Below are 23,663 nucleotides of genomic sequence, written 5' to 3' on the forward strand. Positions count from 1 at the left end.
AGCTGCTGATTAACTCACAAAAGTCAATACTAGTGCTCTTGTCGCCAACACAATCTTGCTTTGACTGGCAAGATGCAGTGCCCATTAGATGACTAAGCTTTAAATACTTGGGAACCTGGAGGGTGCTCCTGCCAGATCTGGCCTGGTCCCTAAATTTGAGGCCGCTCACAAAACCTGCAACAGACATGGCAGAATGGCGCTCCCTCTCCCTTGAACGTTCTAGGCCGTATAGCCCTTTTTACAATGATGGTGTTCCAGAGGTACTTGTATATTTTTCAAAACATATCATTCCCACTGCTACACTCATGGTTGAAAGCTCTTGATGCCACTATCGCAGCGTTCCGTTGGCGAGGAAGTAGACATCGTATAGCACTACAACACTGTCAAAGAAACATGTATGTCGGGGCATGACCAATCTCCACCTATAAAACCTGGTAAACCAATTAATGCCCATAAATGACTGGTTCACAGGGGGATGGTCAGACCCAGTGTATAAACTAGAACTCAGCACGCTGACCTTTTCTCGAATCTTTGACATCCTTTATGGGTCACCGATTCCCCAGGAACTGGCTCCTGGGATGAGAACGGTGTTTTTGGCATGGAGGGCAGCCTTATGACACATGTGAAGGACAGCTGTTCTGACCTAGCAGACTCCCTTGTGGAGAGGTGCCTAGCTCGGGGGAGTCAGCAGCCCTGCAGGGATTCACCTAATGGGACCAGCTGGGAATATTGCAATTAGGAGACGTCTAGTGGGGCACACCTATGTGTTCCTTTCAAGACCTCCAAGGAGACTATTGCCTTTCACATATACAATGTTATAAATATCTCCAGCTTCGCCACACCCTACTGACTCATAATACCAGCACTATTCCACTGCCAGAATACAGTCCACTAGAGGCTAAACTTTTGATGGGGGCAATGGGGATAAGTGTGGTGCCCCAATTATAAAACAAAATGCTGATTAATAATGTCCTTGGAGATTTGCATAATGTTAGAGCGAGATGGGAAGGATGGGTGGGTCCGCTAGATGAAGAAGATTGACGAGATTGGCACCATGTCAGCACAGCTCATACAGACGAATTACTTGTACGGAGTATATTTTTCTCCCCACAGACTACATTGAGCCAGTACTCTCCTACACCCTGGCTGCCCCAAATGGAACACTACTCCTGCACACTTCTACCATGTGATATGGGAATGCCTGCCTATACAACGCTACTGGGTCTCACTATTGCAAGTATTTGCCAAGATTTTGGATTGGGAGGTCCCATTGTCCCTGAAGATGATACTTCTGGGGGTCATGGAGGGTATTGGAGGCACGAGAATGGAGCGCTCATTTCTGAGTACTGCCCTTTTAGTGCTCATATGAGACACTGCCAAGGGATGGAAACTGGCCATGCCTCCTTCTCTTGGACTAATATGGCTCCTTGTCCCTCATCCACCAATCTCCGAATCGTGTCAGAGGTGGTGATAAGCGCTGATGCAGTACTACATGCCTTCCTGAAACCATGTTGGGAGGAATCTAATCTTCCTGAGATAAGTAGAAAATTAGCTAATTCATTATTGATATGTTTCTCAAAAATCTTGGCCTGAAAGGGAAGTAGAGAAATGGGCCGTAAATTGCTCAAATCATGTCCTGCTCCATCAAGTTTCTTTTTCAAAGGAACCACAGTCGCATCCCTCCAAGGAGGAGGGAAAACTCCTGTGGTTAGGACTTCCAGAAAAACCGGGGCTAGGGCAGTCGAAACAAGATCAGGGACCAGCTGTAAAATATGTGGAGGACAAGGATCACTAGCGGAACATGACTTAATTCCTGACATCAACTCTTTCATTCTTTCTGGAGGTAGTGGCTGAAAATTAGTTAACAAAGGACGATCTATACCTGAGGTGCTATTAGCAATATCAAGTGAGCAATCTATCCCTTCAGAATGATTAAAGCTCGAGTATATTTGTAGGACTTTGTATTAAAATAATTTGCCACCTTATTACAGAACTCTTGTGAATTTTCCAACTCCGGGGGGGGAAGGAGGAACCGTCAAGGCGTGTACAACTTTAAAAAGTTCTCTGGGGCATTAGATGCCTCCTTAATCTTTTGGGTGAAATACTCAGATTTAGCTTTAGTACTCGCCTCTTTGTAGACTTTGAGGACAGCTCTTAATTTTTCTTTCTCAACCAAGTTGGGATCCAACTTCCATTGCCGTTCTTGTTGGTGATATTTTCTTTGAAGTAACTTGAGGTCCTTAGTGAATCAAGGGCAACTGTTTTTTTTTGTTTTTTTTAGTTTCTAAAGAAACAGAGGTCTAAAGTGGGGCAAGTTGATTGATTGCAATATTTATTCCCTGATTAAAACGGTCTGTAGCTGACAAAAAGATTTTTGCACAACTTGCCGCCAGAGCTGGTCCTAGCTGTCACTTATTAATACGATTCCAGTATCTACCAGATTTCCCCTTAGAGTTAGATTGCTGGAACAGGTGGACCTTCATAAGTCCGAAGGCTAGGAGATAAAGATCTGCCCAGCTAAGCGGGGTATTAGTCAACAGCATCTGATCTTCAAAACGAGCAGATATCCTGTCTAACAGATGGCCTGCTGCATGAGTAGCTGATGTGACTCTCAATTCCCAGTCTAAAGCTGCCATGAAACTGAAAAATTCCTCAATATGTGGGTTCTGGCTGTTTTTGTCATATTTTGAAGTACATTCCTTCACAAATCTCTGAAAAGGGAATGGTCCCATTCCATTGGCAGGCGAGATAGGACCTGCAAATAATTGATAATCCTCCACCTCTGCAAGTGGTTCTATCCAGTCTATAGTATGCATATCCCGGAGGCATAGCTACTGTAAAATCTGGATTAGAGTCAGCTTTTGCCCAAGTTCAGTAATAAAAAGGCAATCAAGATTTTGATGAGCGATTTAAATCTTCGCTTTCCATGTTATGTTTAATTAAAGAACGCACGTTAATTAGAGCGCAAATCAACGGGTCCCCAACGAAGGCCATACCCTTTTTTTGCCTTTTACATTCCATAGATGAGGGCCTGCCAGGAGCCCTGACATCACATGAAATCTGGGGTGTCCAATTGCAATGCTTGCAACTCCATTCTTTCAAGTTGTCTGGAGCCATCTTTTGCAAACACTTGCATGACAGACTGCCCACTAAAGAAGGGAGGATTTGGGGCGAATAAGAAAGACGGTCTAAAGTTGTCTGATGAGGGGCATAATCACCGGCCCCGGTTGGTCGCGGACAGGTGCAGATGGGCTTGCCTTAGGTGCGCCAGTGGCGTGCCCGCTGCGCGACCGTATCGCAACCGTATCGGGACTGAATATAAAAACGATAGCTCGAGGGAGCATGGGCTCACGTGACTGGCAGCAGCTAGACTGCTAACCTTTAATTTGCCAACAGGCTCCCAACCTTCCCAAATTAAAAGGCTAGTGCCGCTAAAAGAGCTAAAAAATATCCTGGGATAAAAATAAATGCCCCACAAGTAAAGTCAAAAACAAACTTCCCCGCGCATACAAATCGATCAGCACTTACGTTCTCCTTCGTTGCGTGGCTGCGTCGGGAATGAATATTAAAGTGCTGGCTCGAGAGAGCACGGGCTCATGTGACAGGCAGCAGCTAGACTGCTAACCTTTGATTTGCCAAAGATAGAAATAAAAGATGGAAGGAAGGGCTCTAACATGCCCCCAACCTTCCCAAATTAAATGATACCAGAAAGGCGTTCCAGAGACATGTTTTATGCTAACAGTTTACATACTTTCATAACTGTACATTGTTAGATCGGTTACTGGAAAATATTTTTCCACCATTTTATTGTTTTTGTTAATAAAACTTTAATTTTATACCACATTTGATCCAAAACTCTAAACTAGAGCTTTTCCCCCAAACCTAGCTGCTACCCAGGAATAAAGCAATTAAATTAAATATTGTAGCAACTTGTTCTAACAACGTGGCCAGAAGATGACTGCTGACCTTAAAGCATACTGTTTAAAGTGCAGGCGCCGACCTTGACATGAACCTTTGACCTATATCTGTTTGTGTTCAATAGATAGTCTTAAATGCTGTTATTTTAGATTGCATTTTAGTTTTATTTGAAATGATGCTTTACCTTTGTTATAGGATGTCACTATATTTCTCCAAGAGTTCAATGCTCCTGAAATACTTTTGAGGGTGATCGCCAAGTCCAGATGTTGTCGACTTACTGTAAGTAGAAGAGCCAAGAAAGTTCTAGTCTTAAGAGCAATTCCTATCTCTGTTGTATGTTGAATTTGGTTGGTTTCACTTAAATCAGAATTTAGAAATGTATCTGTAGCCTTTCCCATGCATTACTAGTGTTACTCATTTGGCTTTTACCTGTCATTACCTCGCTGTACCTAATCTCTGTCACATTTCTTAGTGATTAATTCCTAGTTCTCCCATAAAGACATGTTTTCAGTCCTTCTGTTCCCTTAACAAGTGCAGACCATATCTGATTGATTGTGGTCAGTACTAGGCATACATCAGTTCCATTTACCCTGATTTCTTCCCTCTCTTACTCTTCCAACACTAGTCCTTATTTAACAGTAAAATGTTCTGCAGAAGTTGTCTTAGTGCCTTTTATGTACTGTTTGTAAATTAATGTTCTTTAAATACACTACATATGGGTAGTTAATTAGAAATCAAGTAACCTGTTGCTTACTTCTGTTACCACAAAAGATGTGGGCAGAATGTTTATTCTGGATTCCAAAAAAATGAAAATGTTGGAGGGTATTTAGAAACATTTAGATAATGCCAACCAAATGCATTGTTTTACTGGCCATTTTCTTTTACTTAAGTTTGCCACCATGTAGGAAACTGTTAGAATTTTAACATGTTAAAAGTGTTAACACTATTTCATTTATATTGTTTAAAATGGGTAACTGCCAGCCCAGAGCTGTAGATACCTTAATGTTTGGTAATATGTGTCCAGACTCACACTTGTTATTTGGAGACCATCGAGAGCAGGGATCTCCAACCTTATCTGTTATAAGAGCTACTTATGTTTAATGAAAATGATCCTCAGCTACAAATACTAGTATTGTAAGAGTGGCCACATTAGAAAAGATTAGCGGTCACCCTAGACACCATTACCAGTAGTGAGCATTTTAGTGCATCAGTTCAGGGCTGCCATCAGTAATGTAAAATGCTTTGTTAATTTTTAATCCCTGTACGTGTGTATTACATACTGGCCATGGCTACAATAATATTAGTAATATGTCTCCCCAGCACTACATGATATCAGTCAAATATCAACTTTTAAAAGTATTTTGAAAATGTAACAATTTTTCTCCAAATATCAGCTATACATCCTGAAAATACACACAATCTTGTTTACCATACACACATTTAAATTTTGCTACACATATATTATTTATTTCAACCTAACAAAACTTCTAATTTAGTAGGCTGAGCCACTTACAGGTCGCTGGAGAGCTACCAGTAGCTCACAACCTATTTGTTGGAGAAGCCTGATCTCAAGCAAACTGTTACTCATCTGCTACTGTGTACATCATGGAATGTCATGTTAAGTTCAGTCTCTGGTTCTTTTTAACGAAAATATATTGATCTATTCTTGGTTATCACGTGCTGTCAATAAATAAATTGATAATAGCATTACATTCTAACTACTATCCCTTGCTTTTTCTTTTAATAGGAAATTTGTGTGGGCATATTAGGCAATATGGTGTGTTTTGCAGAGTCATGTGTATCGATAAGCAAAAATGATGATCTTGGGTAAGTGCTGCACCTGCCTCCTGATTGCATTAACTGTGAGTTAAGCACAATGTATGTCTGAAGATCTTTTGAATCTCAAGTCTTGCACATATAGCTCTTATTCTTCCGCCATTAGCTTTGCTTCTCCTCTCTAACAATATAAAAACCCCTGCTCTCAATTCATATATAGGCCCCTGGATCACCTACTTTATTCAACTAATAAAACCTAATCATAAAAGCACATAATATGTAGAATCACAGTATTTCAAACACTAACAATATTTTTAAAATGCATGTATTTGCCACAGCAAACAATACTTTTAAAACTGCAAAACAAGATGCTGAGTTCTTGAGAGACTGGAAGACAATTAGAGCAGATCTTCATAGTCTAACATTATAGGCTTTCACGATTGATAAAAGCTGTATCCTAGTATACGTGATATAGAACTTAAAGAAAAAGATAAAAGGTGTTAAGGTTTGGGAAATATCATCACAGGGACAAACGAGGGGACCCTCCTCCACCTCCAGACTGTCCTTATGGAAAGCATACCAATCTATATACAGAGTTTGTTCTGAATCTCAACAGTAGAGACCTCTGCCACTGTCTATGGAATACAATAAATAAGGTTTGATAACAGCAATAGTGTGCAGGAGAATATACTGCTCACTTGTAGGCTTAGCAGTTTCCTTATCTCTCTTCTAAAAAGTCTGGTATTCTAAAAGGTGTGCTTCAGCCAAGATTTGTCAGACTTGGCCACACTGTTGGAGTTAGTAGATTTTAGAGATGGGGTTCCCGGTTAGCTAGGGTAAGCACCTAAGCCAGGCAGGAACCCGCAGCTCTAGTCAGGGCAAGAGAGCTACTCACCTAAAATAACCCCTGCTCCCTCCCTTTATAGCTTGTCACGAGCAGTCAGGCTTATCCCAGAGGCAATGTGTAAAGTGTTTGCACAACAAACACAACCCAGTGACACAATAAATACACCACAAAGAGAACTCCACCACAAGTTATATAAAAATAAACCATATTGCATAAACACAAATCATCATAGACCAAAACAACATAAATCAGTAATACTCTGCTAAGCAAGCAGAATTCATATCATCATCATCATCATGAGTGCACGTAGCAGAAACCATTCCTATACAGATTACCATAATCAATCGTATAAGGCAGAACTGGAAACACATATATGTCCCCCCCAACATGGCAAGCATGACATAGATCATAAGTTAGCTCATACTATAGTGCCTAGCAAAATACGAGAGCATAAACATATCCTGGTGATAGCAAACTAAATCATAGAGGTAACCTCTCCTCGGTCCCTCGTACATGAAAATCACAGCATGTCTGTGCTTCTTTTATGAAAAATGCAGTAACCAGGGCACACTCCGTCCACGCGGGAGCTCCTGCGCCTCTATTACACAAGAGGTCATTAAAGTGACCCCCAGTGGGAAGGGGTCTCCGTTGACGCTTCCGTCTCACGAGTCGCTAGCCCAAGACAACAAGGTCCCCGTGATGCCAAGCAATTCTATAGTTGGTGGGAAGCAAAGAGCACGTGCAGCCTATTCCACAGCAAGGAGACCTCTCTGGGTCCCCCTACCCTGCATAATGCAGAGTGCCCAGCAAACCTTCTTTATTGGCGAGGAGACCTCTCCTGATCTCCCAGCGTGTGCCACTCAGCCAGGTGGCGGCACATGAGCCCACGGCACAGCCACCATCAGATCCAAGCAGCTTCTCGGAAGGCGGCTCCCTTCTGTGGCAGCACTGCTGCTCCCCAGGCAGCCTGGCAGCTACCTCACTGTCTCGGGCCCATCTCGCTCTCAACTCTCATCAGGCCCGGGGGCGTGCCACTGCTGCCTTGACAACACTCCTCCAGGCTTCAGCGCGGAAGTGCTCCAGGAAGAAAGGCCTATTTGTGTGGTTGGGGTGAGCTGCGCTGCAGGCCCACAAGTAGCATTTTATTTACAGGCCCTGGGTACAAGCTATAACACTGTACAAGAGACATACTGTTAAATACATTTTGTTAATCAGATGTAAGCCAATCGTACCATGTTTTGAAGGTGGGGCACATGTATTTTAGCATTGATCAGCAGTGCTAAAGTGCTCAGAGTCCTAGAGCCAGCAAAAAGAGTTCAGAAAAACAGGAGGAGGCAAGCAAAATGTTTGGGGATGACCCTGGAAAAAGGGCCAGGTCAACAATAGATGTAAGAGAGCTGTATAGTGTTCAAACCCAGACCACAGCTAAGACCACCCTTAATCACCAACTGCTCAAAGAATGACTGGGGAATGTTCCATATAGTCAGTCAAAGCATCAAGGGGGAAGTTTTATAGGGTCCTCAATGTAGATCGGCCAGAGTTCCTCATGGCGTACAAAATGAGGGCAGCAAGGGGATTGTGATTAAAGTCTGCAACGAAAACTGTTTAATTTGAACGCTATCTATGTTAGCATAACCCCAAACTCCTGTGCTGTAGGTGGCAATGGGGACACAATGTGTTTTATCAATTTCAAGAAAAGCTGTTAGCGGGTTGAACCCAACATAGGAATGAAATTGGAAAGAGCACACATTGATTCATTTTAGGAAGGCTGGTATATAAACTGGAATGTCAGAGGCCTGATGATTTGAAGCAAACCCCCAAATAAGTAAAACTGGTCACTGTAGGTAGCTTATTGGAATTTATATGTTTGAATGCATGTGTAGCTGCAGATACACATGCTTTGCTTAAGGTCTCCATCTATTGTTGGGCTCAGAGTTCTACAAGTTGTTTTTCTTCGAAGAAGCTTTTTCAAGTCACGAGATTGAGTGACTCCTCCTCTTGGTGATAGTGCGCATGGGTATCGAGACCTTTCTTAGATTGTTTTCTTTCTGCTGTCGGATTCAGACGTTTTCCCTCTGGCTCTGGTAGATCTCGGTTCAGTACTATCTGAACTTCTCTATCTTTTCCTTCAACGTCGGTATCATTTTCGAATGCTTTTTCTTACTATACTCGATCCGAATGTAGCGTCGGGATCGAGTAAACGCTCTTTTGGGCGCCCATGCCCTTCTCGGGCCTACTGTGTCACAGCCTCATGACTCCATTTCAGTTCTACCCTCGGTGCTACGCCAAGTTCCCCTACGTCGACCAACACTCGGTGTGCAACTTTTGCCTCTCTCCAGATCATAAGGAAGAAACCTGCGAGGCTTGCCGATCCTTCCGATCCAAGAAGACTTTACGAGATCGAAGAGCAAGACGGCTAGAGGTGGCATCGAAGTCGACAGAACAAACGCCCGACATTTTGGGTGAGGAACAGGCGCAGAATGCAGTTTCTGACTGTGACTCAGATAGGGACAGCTAAGTTATTCCTGCGGTGCTGTACGTGAGAACCCCTGCCCCTTCCCATCACCAAAAACAGTTTAAAAAGTCAGGACAGAAGGCCTTGGGTCCACCACTGCTTGCCGGCCATGGTTGGACCCGAAAATTACATCTCGACAACCGGCCCTCGGATTCAGTGTTGAAAAAGGCAAAATGCACCTGACCGAACAGACTGCCACGCCTGTTTCGGGATCGAGTCGCAAGATGGAAACATCCACATCGGAACCGAAACGGCTACATACCACCTCGGAGCCGAAACATCCAAGCTCTTCTTCGGAGCCGAAGCATCCAAGTTCCTCTTCGGAGCTGAAAAAACTCCCATCTGCTTCAGAGACCACATTTTCGGCCCTTTCAAAGCAGTCTATCACCAAGTTTTCGGAGCATACATTTGTGGGAAGTAAACACGTTCCATCTTCAGAGGAGTCAACAGACATTAGGTCCATTCTTGAGGTCATGTACCATAAACAGAGGAAAATACAAATTCAAAAGGATATGGGGAAAATGATTGCCTCTCCTCCTCCTATCACCCAGAGGAAACTGTCATTCCAAGATGGTTTGGAATCTGGCCCTTCACCGGCGAAAATATTTAAGCACAAGGAGAAGCCAAAGACAGTGCATCAGCCTGCTCCACTGCATTTCCTTTCTACTTCACCACCTGACACTCCACCACCTTCACACACACAGTTTTCTGCACATTCTTCTGTCTCCTCACACGGGGATTATATGGGTGACAATCCTTATAATATGGACCCATACGATTCTGACCCTGATCTGTATCCCACAAGGCCATCTCCATCTGAATACACCACAGCCTATAATCGGGTCATTACCAGAGCAGCCACATACCACAATGTGCAGCTGCACTCTGAGCCCATAGAGGATGATTTCCTATTCAACACCCTATCCTCTATGCAGTACCAATGTTTGCCGATGCTATCAGGCATGTTAAAACATGCTGATAACATTTTTAAAGAGCCAGCAAAGGCTAGGGTACTAACACCTAGGGTGGATAAGAATTATGAAGCTGCACCAGCAGACCCAATTTTTATATCACGACAAATACCACCTGATTCCATTGTGGTAAGTGCAGCTAGGAAAAGGGAAAATAGTCAGTCCACAGGGAATGCTCCGCTCCCTGATAGCCGCAAATTCAATGCAGCAGGCAAGAGTGGCAATTCAGGCTGCAAATTAGTGGAGGATTGCCAACTCCCAAGCTCTTTTAGCCATGTATGACAGGGCCCTTTGGGACAAAATGCAGGAGTTCTTCAATATCTCCCTACGGAACACAAAAAAGAGGCACAGCAGGGAGTGGCAGAAGGACAAGCTATTGCCAACAATCAAATTAAATCCGCACTAGACACAGCTGACACCGCAGCTAGGGGAATTAATACTAGTGTTATGATCAGAAGGCATGCTTGGTTGCGGTCCTCAGGATTCAAACCTGAGATACAGCAAGTGGTCCTTAATTTGCCATTCAATAAACAATAACTATTTGGACCAAGGACTCCGATACAGCGAAGGCCATGGGTGCCCTTTACACAACACCTTTTCGGGGCACTTTTTGTAAGGCCCATTTCAGAGGAGGTTTCAAACCCCAAACATCAGAGGCCTCTACCTCCCAACAAAAACAGGGACAACAGTTTTATTCCTGGGGATCTTTCAGGGGTTCCTATAGAGGACACAATTTCAGAGGTAGGGGCAAATCCACTGCCACAAGAGGTGCCTCCACCTCATCAAAGCAGTGACTTTCTCTGAATCCCCACACTCCACACTTCTCCTGGGGAGGAAGGCTGCAACATTTTCACCGTCATTGGCAACAAATACATCAGATCAATGGGTACTCTCAATTATCCACAATGGTTATTGTCTAGAACTCATTCCCCCTCGTTCACACAGGCTTTCTCCAGAACACATTGTTCTGCTAAAACACGAGGTAGAATCTCTTCCACTCAAAGGGGCAATAGAGATAGTACCCATCAGTCAACAAGGAACAGGAATGGATTCTCTATACTCCCTCATACCAAAAAAGAATGGCAATCTCAGACCTCTCAATCACTGTATTCTCTCAGAACATTTCCACATGCTCACTTTTCTGCATGTCATCCCTTTGTTACAAAAACAAGACTAGATGTCAGCATTAGATCTAAAAGATGCTTACTTCCATATTCCCGTACATCCAGCACACCGCAAATACTTGAGGTTTGTGATAGCAGGCAAACACTACCAATTCAAAGTGCTACCCTTTGGAGTAACAGCACCAAGGGTATTTATTTACCAAATGCCTATCAGTGGTTGCAGCATACCTCAGAAGACAGTATATACATGTCTTTCCCTATCTGGACGACTAGCTCATAAAAGCCAACACCGTTCAAACCTGCAACAATACACAATGGATACCCTACACAGTCTAGGGTCACGAGTCTCACCTTCAGCCAGCGCAAATACAACCATATCTGGGACCGATTCTGAACACTCAGTCAGCATTAGCCTACCCAAACCTACAAAGGATTCAAGTGTTCCAAATTCTCATATCTCAGCTACAATGCAGTCAAACTTACACAGTAAGCTGTATCATGAAACTGTTGGGAATTATGGCATCCTGCATATCAGTAGTGCCCAATGCATATCTAAACATCAGACCTCTGCAACAGTATCTTTCACAACAATGTTCTCAGGCACAGGGTCAACTTCACGATCTAGTGTTGGTAGACTGCAAGACTTGCAACTCTACGCAATGGTGAAATCACACCAACTTATCAAAAGGGTGGCAATTTCAGGACCCTGTGCCACAGACCATAATCACCACAGATGCATCAATGACAGGTTGGGGAGCCCATCTCAACAATCTTACAATACAGGGAGAATGGGACTCAGTTCAGAAGACTTACCACATAAACCACTTGGAATTGTTGGCAGTGTTCTTAGCACTGAAAGCATTCCAGCCACAGATCCCATACAAGACAGTGTTAATAAGTACAGACAACATGACAACAATGTATTATCTGTCGAAGCAGGGAGGAAACACTCATCTCAATTTTCCCTTCTAGCACAGACAATTTGGAAATGGGCAATTCAAAATTGCATTCAACTATTAGCAGAGTATATCCCAGGAGTACACAACCAACTAGCGGACCTCTTAAGCAAGACGCAAAAACAAATACACGCCTGGGAGATTCACCCACAAGTAATTCAACAGTACTTTCACATGTGGGGAACACCAAATATAGACCTCTTCGGAACAAGTGAAAACAAAATGCCCAAACTTCTCATCCAAGTACTCACACCCTCGATCCAAAGGCAATGCTCTATGGATCAATTGTTCAGGGATATTTGCTTACGCTTTTCACCCTCTCCTACTAATTCCGTTTCTGGTCAACAAATCCATCACACTTCCCTTACTATGGTACTCATAGCTCCAACATGGGCACGTCAACACTGGTACACAACACTATTGGATCTATCTGTAGTACCACATCACAAGCTCCCAAACAGACCAGTCTTGTTTACTCAAAACAAAGATCAAATCGGGCATCCCAATCCCAGTATGCTCAACCTGGCGATTTGGCCCCTGAGGTCATAGAATTTGGATATTTACAGCTTCCATCAGAATGTATGGACATTCTAAGGGAAGCACGTAAACCTACAACCAGGCAGTGCTATGCAGCTAAATGGAAAGGTTTTGTATATTCCTTTCAACCCCAAAACATTGATCGGTACAGGATATTGTATGCTATTTGCTTTACTTACAAAAAGCAAATATTGCAAATTTATCTATTAAACTTTATTTAAAAGCAATATCAGCCTATCTCCAAAACAGACCGTATACCTCTCTGTTTAGAATTCCTGTCATAAAAGCTTTTATGGAAGGCCTTAAAAGAGTGATTCCACCTAGAGCTCCACCAGTTCCAGCCTGGAATCTTAACATGCTCCAGTATTGGATCTTTCTTAGATTCACATGCTTGAATCATCCCCGTCGTCGAGGTGGGAGCCTCACTGTAACTTCAAATACATATAGCAGCAAGTGTAACCCAGTAGGCCCTAAAGGCCAAACTAGGCACGGTTATAGCCTATCCATGTCCTTTTGCAAAAAAGAACCAAACTTGAGCTACAGCCAATCAGGCGTCAACACCCTTTAGAACACTCCCAACAGAGGCGGTTTCCCTCAGATTTTCTACAGCACGTCGTGTAAAGGGAGTCTCCCTGAGCTCTGCTCAGTTTATTCTTCTGACAGGATTATTTTCTCTCAGAAAACCCAGCTTTGCAGTGGACAATATGTCCCAACAGACTAAGAAAGGACTTTTCAGAGACTGTGTCAGTTGTGGGAAGAAAATACTTCATATTGATGATCCCCACAAGAAATGCATCTATTGCTTGCATCCAGATCACAAGGTGAGAGACTGTAAGATCTGTCACACCTTCAGTCACAAAACCCTCAAAGATCGTGAGGGTAGGCTTTTGTTGTGGCTCCAAAAGCAGAAGGCCATGGAGAATCCTTCTTCGGATGAGAGTGAAGCCTCATCTCACACTTCACACTCTTTAAAAAGACCTGGAAAGAAGGGAAAACTACCTACAGAGCCTCCAAGAAAGATGGCTAAAAAGACAAAATATATCTCTGTGGAAAAACATAAGCGCCAGGAGAGTTCTGCCTCTGGATCAGAGACCTATCAAAAAAGGTTCACTCAGAGCCTACCACACTTGTGGGGAAAAAAGGCATCCCCAAGACGTGCCTCTCTGACCCTGTCACCGATGAAGGAACTGGGAAAATTCTCCTCAGATGCTGCCAAAAAAGGCCCGTTGACCGTGTCGACGGTCACTGCGACAACGGTAACGTCGGCGTTTACTACAGCGGTGTCCCCGATGATTGTTACATCGTCGCCACTTTCATAGACGACGATCATTACCGCCAAGATCTGGAAGAAGGCGTCGTAGACGACGGAGGCCTTGTTGTTTTCATCCATCGGCGGTGGCACTCCCGTCGACGAAACACCTGATGACGAGGGCAAAGAAGGTACAGTCGACGAGTACACCAGCGACGACAGCACCGTCGATGAGAAAACCGTCGATGGGGGAAGACCCGTGGACGAAAACTCCACCGAGGAGGACATCGTCGTCGGGAGAACTGTCGACGAAATCAGCGGTTCCGTCGGCGCAACTGTCGACGACGACACCATCTTCAGGAGATTTTATGGCGCAGCAGGACTCGGCAAGATTCCTCCCTCATTCTTTCATAACCATAGGAGAGAAAACATCTTCAATCCTCCCGAGGCATTCCTCCCCTAGCAAGGTGTTGCCTGTACCCTCCTCAGCATCTCTTGGATGATGACAATGACATTTATTCACAGGAGGAGGAAATGTTTGGTGCAGCCAGTAGTCCGTCGCAACTACATGTAAAATGCCAGGACCTGGATGAGGAGGATGAAGGGCAGGACCAGCCCACCTATCCGTCGACGACACTCCAACAGGATCCTTTGTACCCCGCATTTGAGACAGAGGCTTCCTTTCCAGTGCCTAGGTCTTTAGTGCCAGAATTTCAGGGTATGTTGAAAGATTATTATCGAAGGTTTCCGCTATCAATGCCGGTGACTCCATCCAGGCCCTACAGCCCGCAGATGGCTCTGCAAACCCCTGTTCCCAGTCACCTGGGAACGCCACACAGAAGGATTCCGTTTGTTCACCAACCACAGGATGATCATAACTCTACAGATGAGGAGAGAAAAGAAGGTGATATAATGGAGACAGCTCCTAGTGAGTGGGATGAATACCTCATCCCTACACCGTCACCACCACCAGCAGGGCCAGTTGATTCACCCCCGGAGGACATAGGGGGCTTCCATAATTTGATGGAAAGGGCGGCCAAGAGATTTGACTTACCCATTATCTCCCAAGAAACTGATTGTTTCTTATACGACTTTAAAGAGCCCTCAAATAAGTCAGTTAGGGCTATTCCTATAGTGGATTTTCTATGGCAGGAGGGGTGGAAGGCAATAAAAAATCCAGCAACAATACCTTCCCAGATACTGAGGCGGGAGAAGAAGTATAAAGCCCCTGTTAACACTCCGGCCTGCTTAGTGTCCCAACCGAGACCGGATTATGTCATATCTCAGGCATCACAACGTCGCTCAAAGAATCCTTCGGCACCAATCGCCTCCAGACAGGATGGCGTTTAGACAATATTCGGAAGAAATTTTCCTCAGTGGCGGCGGTTACAGTGAAGGCAGCTAATTCGTTAGCCATCCTGGACAGGTATGATGGCCAAATGTGGTCAGACATGTCTGCTTATATAGACCTCTTGCCTGAGAATGCCAAGTTGGAGGCAAAGAAGGTGTTACAGGAGGGTGAGCGGATTGCAGCTGAGATCATCGATTGCGCAATTGACATTTCGCTCACAGGTTTCCGGCAGCTGGCAGGTGCAGCTGTCTTGGGTAGACATGGATGGCTGAAGTCTACTTCCTTCGGCCCAGAGGTTCAGAGTAGAATTCTGGACATGGCGTTTGATGGGTAAAGCCTCTTTGGGAAGCATGTGAATGACATGCTGCAAGCCTTCAAGACCGATACAGACACAGCAAACTCCCTTGGTACATTACAGTTCAAGAAACGGCCTTTTCGAGGTGCGAGGGGTAGAGGAAGTTACTCCTTTCGGGTTGGTTTCCAACAGTATAGACCACAGTACTAGTCCTCTCCAGCAGGACCCCGACAGCATTACAGTCGGCACCAGCAACATTATCTGTTGCCACCTACTGCTGCTTATAGACACCCTGCAAAGGGAAGATCTGTTGCCCGTGGAAGGGATGCGGGCAGAAAGCAATGACCAAACAGTCATACCAGCTTCCTACACTACCCAGGGATGGAGAATTGGGGTTTGCATCACTCGTCACTTCCTTCGATGGTCAAACATAACATCCAACAGGTGGGTGCTGGATATAGTGGCCAAGGGGCATACTCTGGAGTTCATTCAGAAACCACCAAATATCCCTCTGTCAGGCCCGCTGCCTCCACGATTAAAGCAACTCCTCAAGGAAGTGTTGTGATGTTGCGCAACGAGGCAATAGAACTGGTCCCAACTCTTCACAGGAACCGGGGATTCTATTCACGCTTCTTTCTTGTAAAGAAGCCTTCAGGAGATTGGTGCCCCATTCTGGACTTAAGATCACTAAACAAGTTCCTGAAGAGCAGTCGTTCAGGATGGTAACGCTGCAGGCCATCTTGCACCTTTTGAATCCCGGAGATCACATGACATCCCTAGACCTCCAGGATGCGTATTTTCACATCCCAATACATCAAAACCATTGCAAATTCCTCAGTTTCAGGGTAGCTGGTATGCATCTGCAGTTTCGGGCCCTTCCCTTCCGATTGAAATCAGCCCCCAGAAATTTTACAAAGATGTTAGCTCCAGTAGCAGCGCACCTACGCCAGTTAGGCATGCAGGTTTTTCCCTATCTCACTGACTGGCTCGTGAAGGCATCCTAAAGAGCTCAGGTAGTGCACCACAGAACCGCCTGCCTCCAGTTGGTCGAGGATCTCAGGCTTACCATCAATTATCGAAAATCACACGTTCGCCCCACACAGAAGCTGAATTTCTTGGGGGCAACACTGGATACTGCCCGAAACAAGGCATATCCGTCTCGAGAGAGAAAACAAAAGCTGTCCAGCTTGGCCCACAAGCTCTCGACAAAGAGGTTTGTTTCAGTTCGAACTTACAAGTCATTAATGGGAATGATCTCGTCACGTATTCCACTGATCCCAAATTGCAGACTATGCATGCAACCCCTACAGGAGCAGCTGGATGCTCAGTGGCTTCAGGTGCAGGGTTCTTTCGAGGACCTCATCACACCGGCAATGCGGGCTGCCATGTCTTGGTGGGAGACACCGGCCAACTTGTCCAGCGGCCTCACATTTCTTCCTCAAGTACCTCGCTACATAGTGACAACTGATGCGTCCCTAGAGGGTTGGGGTGCTCACCTTCATGATTTGCGAATAAGCGGGTCCTGGTCTTGAAAGGACAAGCAACTCCACATAAACCAGCTAGAGCTCAAGGCAATAGATTTGGCTCTAAAGGCTTTTTTACCAAGAATTCAGAACTCTGATGTGTTGATCAGGACGGACAATACCACAAGCATGTTTTATCTAAACAAGCATAGTGGAACAAGGTCTCTACAACTCTCACAACAAGTTCAGAACATCTGGAAATGGGCCATAGCAAATAACATTTCTCTGAGGGCAGAGCATGTGCCAGGACAGACCAACATCCTAGCAGACACCCTGAGCAGGCCGATTATCCCGTATCATGAGTGGGAACTAGACCAGGAAGTTCTCAACCAACTCTTCCGGATATAGGGCAGACCGAATCTCAATTTTTTTTTTTTTTTTTTTTTTTGCCACATACGAGAACAAGAAATGCCCCTATTACGCAAGCTGGCTTCCCCAAAAAGGGTCGAGGGGGAATGCGTTTTTGATGAGATGGTCAGGGGTCTATGCCTACGCTTATCCTACGATCCTACTTATACCAAGGGTTATCAGCAAGATAAAAACAGAAGGATGTCGCCTTCTGCTGATAGCACCCACGTGGCCAAGGCAGGTGTGGTTCACAGAACTCCTCATGCTCTCAGAACAGCCACATGTGCTACTCAGGTGGACGCCAGCCCTTTTGACCATACACCAGGGCCAGGTCAGGCATCTGGATCCGTCATCTCTACACTTGTCAGCCTGGCTCCCGAATTCAATGAATACGCCACTTTAGACATCACATCAGAATGTAGGGCAATCCTAGCCAAGGCCAGGGCGGACACCACCAATAAGACTTACAGGCTGAAATGGAAGCGTTTTTGTGTGTGGTGTGCTGCGGAAGGAATCCATCCTATCACTTAGCTTCCGGAGCAGGTACCTAGTATTTGTTACACTTGGCAAAATCTAGTCTCTCGTATTCCTCCATCCAAGTGCACGTGGCAGCAATTTCAAGGTCCTGCCGATCTCAAGACACTGTCTTGTTATATTCTACTGAGATTGTGAACAGTTTCTTAGGGGTCTTTTTCGAGCTTTTCCACCAGTGCGTAAACATCCACTGTTATGGTCCCTGAAAGTGGTATTGGGAAAACTCATGAAACCCCCCTTTGAGCCAATCCACAGGGCGGAATTGAAATTCATTTCTTGGAAATCTGTGTTGTTGATGGCTCTTACTTCAGCCAGAAGAGTAAGTGACATACAGGCCTTCACCATTAAAAGAGCCTTTTCTTCAATTCACCACTACTGGCGTAATTCTTAGGACGAATCCTAAATATATTCTTAAGGCACCTTCAAGTTTCCATTTGAATGAACCAGTGATCTTGAAGACCTTTTTTCCTAACCCGGTAACAGACGGTAGCAGAAAAAACGTTACACTCTTTGGATGTTAAGAGGTGTTTGAAATTTTACCTTCAAAGAACACGGAACATCCGCAAGTCAGACCATTTATTTGTGGCCTTTGGGGATGCGAGGAAGGGCTCCCCAGTGACTAAACAGACTATTGCCAGGTGGATCGGCCTGGCAATCCAATTCTGCCATGCTCAAGCCGGTAAACCGCTCCACAACAAGGTTAGAGCCCACTCTACAAGGGCGGTAGCTACGTCGGCGTCGCTCTTCGCCAGAGTGCCCTTGCAGCACACTTGTAGAGCAGCCACATGGTCCAGCCAACATACTTTCAGAAGACACTACTATCTCGAAGAGACGAATAACATGGACACAGCGGTGGGGAAAGCAGTTCTCAGGCATCTATTCCGTTAAGGTGAGCCTCTCTGGTCATCCCACCTCCAAAAAACGGGTATGTGAACTACGTTTCCTTAATCTGATCAAGGCTAATTTTTCTGCTTATAATGATTATTGTGGTTATCATTGTTGTGATTACCTTGATATTTATCGTGATGTTTGTGATTAAGATTATTGTGCTTATTGTTATCTTCCCATGAAGATTGATATATTGCTATCTAATAGTTGCTAGGAGTAGAATTACTACTGTTGTTGTTGTTGTTATTATTATTATTACTATCATTGTTATTATTATTATAATATAGCTGATACCTACTTAGACAATATTACTGCTCGCTAATCTAATTCAAGCATGTGAATCTATGAAAGATCCAATACTCGAGAAGAAAATTTGTTTCTTACCTGTAACTGTGGTTCTCCAGTATTGGTATCTTTCATAGATTCACATGCGACCCACCCTCCTCCCCTCAGAGGATCTCCTTATAGATGAACTTTCTGCTTTACACTTGTACTAGAAAATCTGAGGGAAACATCCTCTGTTAGGCGTGTTGACGCATGTTTGGCTGTAGCTCAAGTTTGGTTCTTTTTTACAAAAGGACATGGATAGGCTATCCCAGTGCCTAGTTGGGCCTTTAGGGCCTACTGAGTTACATGTACTGCTATATGTATTTGAATTTACCGTGAGGCTCCCACCTCGACGACTGGGATGATTCAAGCATGTGAATCTATGAAAGATACCAATACTGGAGAACCACAGTTACAGGTAATTAACTACTTTTCTTGTGCTCACAAGGCTTATGGGTCCACCATTTGAACCCATGCATTCTTGCGCACTTCAGTTTCTCTCATGGAAAGTTGGTTTCCTCTTCGTAATTACTTCCTTAAGGAGAGTAAGTGAAATTCAAGTTTAGAAGAACCCTTCTTCCAAATTCACAAACACAAAATAGTACTTAGGACATAACTCCTAAAGCACATTCTACTAGAAAGAAAGGAGCTTCAATTGCTTTTTTAGGAAATATACCAATGATAGACATAGGCAAAGCAGCCACATGGTCTACACCACACACATTTTCTAAACACTACTGTGTGGATGTGCTATCTCACCAACAAGCAAATGTTGGTCAAGCAGTGCTTAAAACTGCTTTTCAGACTATTCAAAGCATGTGTATCTGCTGCTAAACATGCCATTGAACTGAAAATGTAACTTACCCAGTGTACATCTTTTCGTGCATGTAGTGCTGCAGATTCACATGCGCCCTCCCTCCTCCCCGGAAGCCTGTAGCCATTGTGGTACTTTCTCATGTAAATATATATATGTACATCACATGTACATCTTCTTTACTTACTATATGTATATGTACATATACAGTTCTTCACTCATTCACCCATCTGCGGGAAAACAGTCTAACAGAGGACTCGATGCCTAAGCGCACTATCACTGAGAGGAGGAGTCACTTGATCTCATGACTCGAAAAAGCTTCTTTGAGAAAAAACAACTTGTAACACTCCTAGCCCAACACTAGATGGCGACCTTATGCAAAGCATGTGAATCTGCAGCACTACATGCCCCTCCTTCAAGGCGAAAGGATCTGTATATTAACCATTTGCTCCAAATCTAGCCCTGGCAATTACGTTCGGATGAAAGGAAGGCAAAACAATTGATTTGAATGGGGATCTATAGCTTTAGCAATTAACATGGACCATATCTTGGACCTGTTAACACAATCAAAGGTGCTAGACAGGTCCATGACGGCCAGGTACAGCATTAGGCTGTGTCTGGAGATGACATATTTGCCGATTATAAGTTTGGAATTTCAACACTGCTGCACCATACCAAGGTGTACCTGAACCCTGCACTGACAGATACTTAAGATGTTATGATCGTTGTCCCATGTTGTAATCTGGTTAAAAGATAACTCTCCCTAAGACTTTAGCTGTAGAATTGATTAGGGAGATTGGTTAATAACATTGAGGGTCTGATAGATTCCACCTTCCTGAAAGTAGGTATAATCATTGAAGAAGACCTATGAGATGGTAAGGATGCAAGGTTCAGTCAGTTAAAAATGTTGGCCAGTAGATGTGCCCACATGTCATTATTACATTGTTAGTAAGTCAGTCGGGACCTCATCCAACCCGTGGGCATTATTAGGGGGACAGTCCTGCAGGGCTGTCATTACTTCGTCCAGGTGTATCTGCAGACTGGTGCTTAAATGTCCAGCAACCAGATGGCTTGTATTTGGACCCTCACGGAAGCCAAGACTGTAAACCTTCGAAAAATGAGCAACTCAGTCATTTGTGGTAATATGTGTACTGAGTGATGTAATATTCCTGATACTGTTTCTTATTTAGCTAACCGTAAACTATAATTATTTTCTAATTTCTCCACTTATTTGCTTCCATTGTGGCCTCAAGGTTCTGGGCCCCGATCTCATTCTTTCTGTGCTTAAGGTTGTACCTTTATTGAGCCCTGCAACTCCTCACTAACTCTGCTTCTGGGTTTAGTACCCAAAGCATGCCTCAAAATAATGGTTGGACTGGGTGCAAGCTGAAACAATGTATTTGTGGTTCTGGGTGTCAGAGCTTGGGACGGGCTTCATAAGCAGTTTTCCTTATTGCATCAATATCAGTAAAAGACTCAGTTACTGCATCACTCTCCTCTTCTGCTCTCAGACCGGTTGCCAAAGCCGCAGAATTATCTTTCATGTTCTAAGAAGATTGGAGGGTTAGGTGATTGCCATACAAAGCGAAAATTGCTGTCTTTAGTGCTCATATGGGTACTAGAGCCAGGATAAAGAACAGTCTGGCATACAGGAAAATTGGTAGACAATGTGAGAGGGCTGTGGTCTCCGAAACACTTATTGACAGTTTCACAATTTGAGACAAAGCCAATGAGTGATCTAGACAAAGAAATAAAATTAATAATGGTTTAGCATCTACGACCAAAAAAGGTATTAACAACAGGGCTATGAGTGGAATATAGTTTGTGGATATTTATCAGGTCTCTTTCTAAGATACAATTTGCAAGCTTTGTCCATCTAAGATTATAGCGTGAAAGAGTGTTATAGAACACTATAATTTCTATAGTCTTGCACTAATATGGTTAGGTTTAAAACTGCATTGAAGTCCCTACATAAAAGTACATTATCTCATTGCAGCTCTACCCTCTGTGTAACTTAGTAGCATAGCTACACCTTCAAACTTTCTCATATTGTTAGCAGTATAAGAAAACTCATCATTATAAAAATGGATTAAACACAATTGAACATGTTTGCTACATTTAACAACTAATGCCTACATCACCCTGCTATCTACATGAACTGAAGTCACCTTAAAATGTAATGGTAACTTAAGTGAAAATTGATAGTCCCCTCTTTTGCTCTCCCTGAGCTGGATGGTTGAGCACCAATAGGGTAGCAACTGTGTCCATTGCGCTGGATCTCAGACACCTCCTGTGTCTCCTGCAACAAAATTGTATCAAAAGTCTCTATGAAAGAAGACAAGACTACATACTCAACCCCTAGTGGTGAATCCCACAGTGTATCGCCTCACTGCCCTTATTGAACCAGAGCTAGGGGAGGACAATTTGAGCCACCAGCTGCTGGGCTGACGCAATTATGATTGTGAGGCCGAAGTTGTCTGTCAATATCTGGGCATCTTGAAGTGGTAGGGCATGGAAACCAATGAACAATTAAAGGTTCTAAGGCCATCTGGGACAAAAGAGATCAGGTTTGTAATAAAATACAAGTGGAAATGTGAAGATGATGTTAGTTCTGCTGTAGAGATTGCAAGCACAGGAAAGCAAGCGAATGATAATATGTTTTTTTTTAAAGTTAATGGCAATAGTGTCCCCGCCGACTTTTTTTTTTTAGATGGACAAATTCACAATACCCGCTTCACAAAAATAATTTGATCAAAAAGTGCTGGACTAAAATCAAGATGTTTCGTAAGTAAGTGGAAGACCTTATTCTTAGATTGTTACACTTTACGATTCTCCCTCAGTGACCGGGTGAATATTGACTAAGTATACATGGGCAAGCCTCTGGGGGAAGGTTTATTGTACATAGCCGCTGGGGCCCAAGTCTCCTTTTAGATGAGACATTAGCATAGTGATCCTTCTGGTACCCAACATTAAACTCAAAAAGTAATCCTGAGGCCTTGTTTTCTAGCAAGTAGGTATATGGCCATTTTTACTGGTGCGCAGTATTATTAGCTAATGTACTTGTCCTTGCAGCCTCAAACTTATTAAAAGGTGACTTGATATCTGCCAGCCTCACTCAAAAGCGGCTTGATATGTTCATTAATTAAAATCACTCTTTGAGAGATGTTTCCAATGCACTAGGGCAAGACACCCCTCCTTCAATGTCGATTTCTGCCCCTTCCTCTCTCTCTTGACCTCTGGCTCAGGTGGACAGCTGTGATTAGTAAAACAGGAGAGAAAAGCTGAGGCCTCTACTAGCTGGGCACGAGGTTGAGAAATCTGAAGTTGCATGTCCTCCAGGGTTTCCAGTTTCCCTGTTGAGCACTCCTACAAGCCCGCACAATACATTTCTATTGCTACTAGTGCTGATATTGGTTGGTGAGCATAGGTTGGCAGTGATTTTACGCTTACCCATTTTCTCCTGGTCTTGAAACACCTTTGGTGGGATCACAGATGAAAGAGGGGGGCTCCATCCCGGCATAATTCAGGCATAGACGGTCTTCACCCTGGCATATCCCTCACAAGTCCTGTGCTGACACATGTTGGTTTTTGTGTCTCCTTCCACCCTCCTCATAGGTTCCATGGCTTGCTGGACCTTGGGGTCCACTGGCAAAAAAATGACTAGCTGAATGCAGAGCACATATACACATA

General features: G+C 44.0%; 1 protein-coding gene across 1 annotated transcript in view; it reads left to right on the plus strand.

Moving 5' to 3' along the window:
• SAAL1 (serum amyloid A like 1) overlaps positions 1 to 23,663 on the plus strand; it is a 222,266-nt gene that overhangs the window by 65,030 nt on the left and 133,573 nt on the right. The window contains exons 5-6 of the mRNA XM_069223754.1: positions 4,114 to 4,197; positions 5,666 to 5,745. Coding sequence (XP_069079855.1) covers positions 4,114 to 4,197; positions 5,666 to 5,745 — 164 coding nt within the window. The remainder of the gene's footprint in view (positions 1 to 4,113; positions 4,198 to 5,665; positions 5,746 to 23,663) is intronic.

The sequence above is a fragment of the Pleurodeles waltl genome, chromosome 3_1 (assembly GCF_031143425.1).
Source record: "Pleurodeles waltl isolate 20211129_DDA chromosome 3_1, aPleWal1.hap1.20221129, whole genome shotgun sequence".
In the NCBI taxonomy this organism is placed as follows: Eukaryota; Metazoa; Chordata; class Amphibia; order Caudata; family Salamandridae; genus Pleurodeles; species Pleurodeles waltl.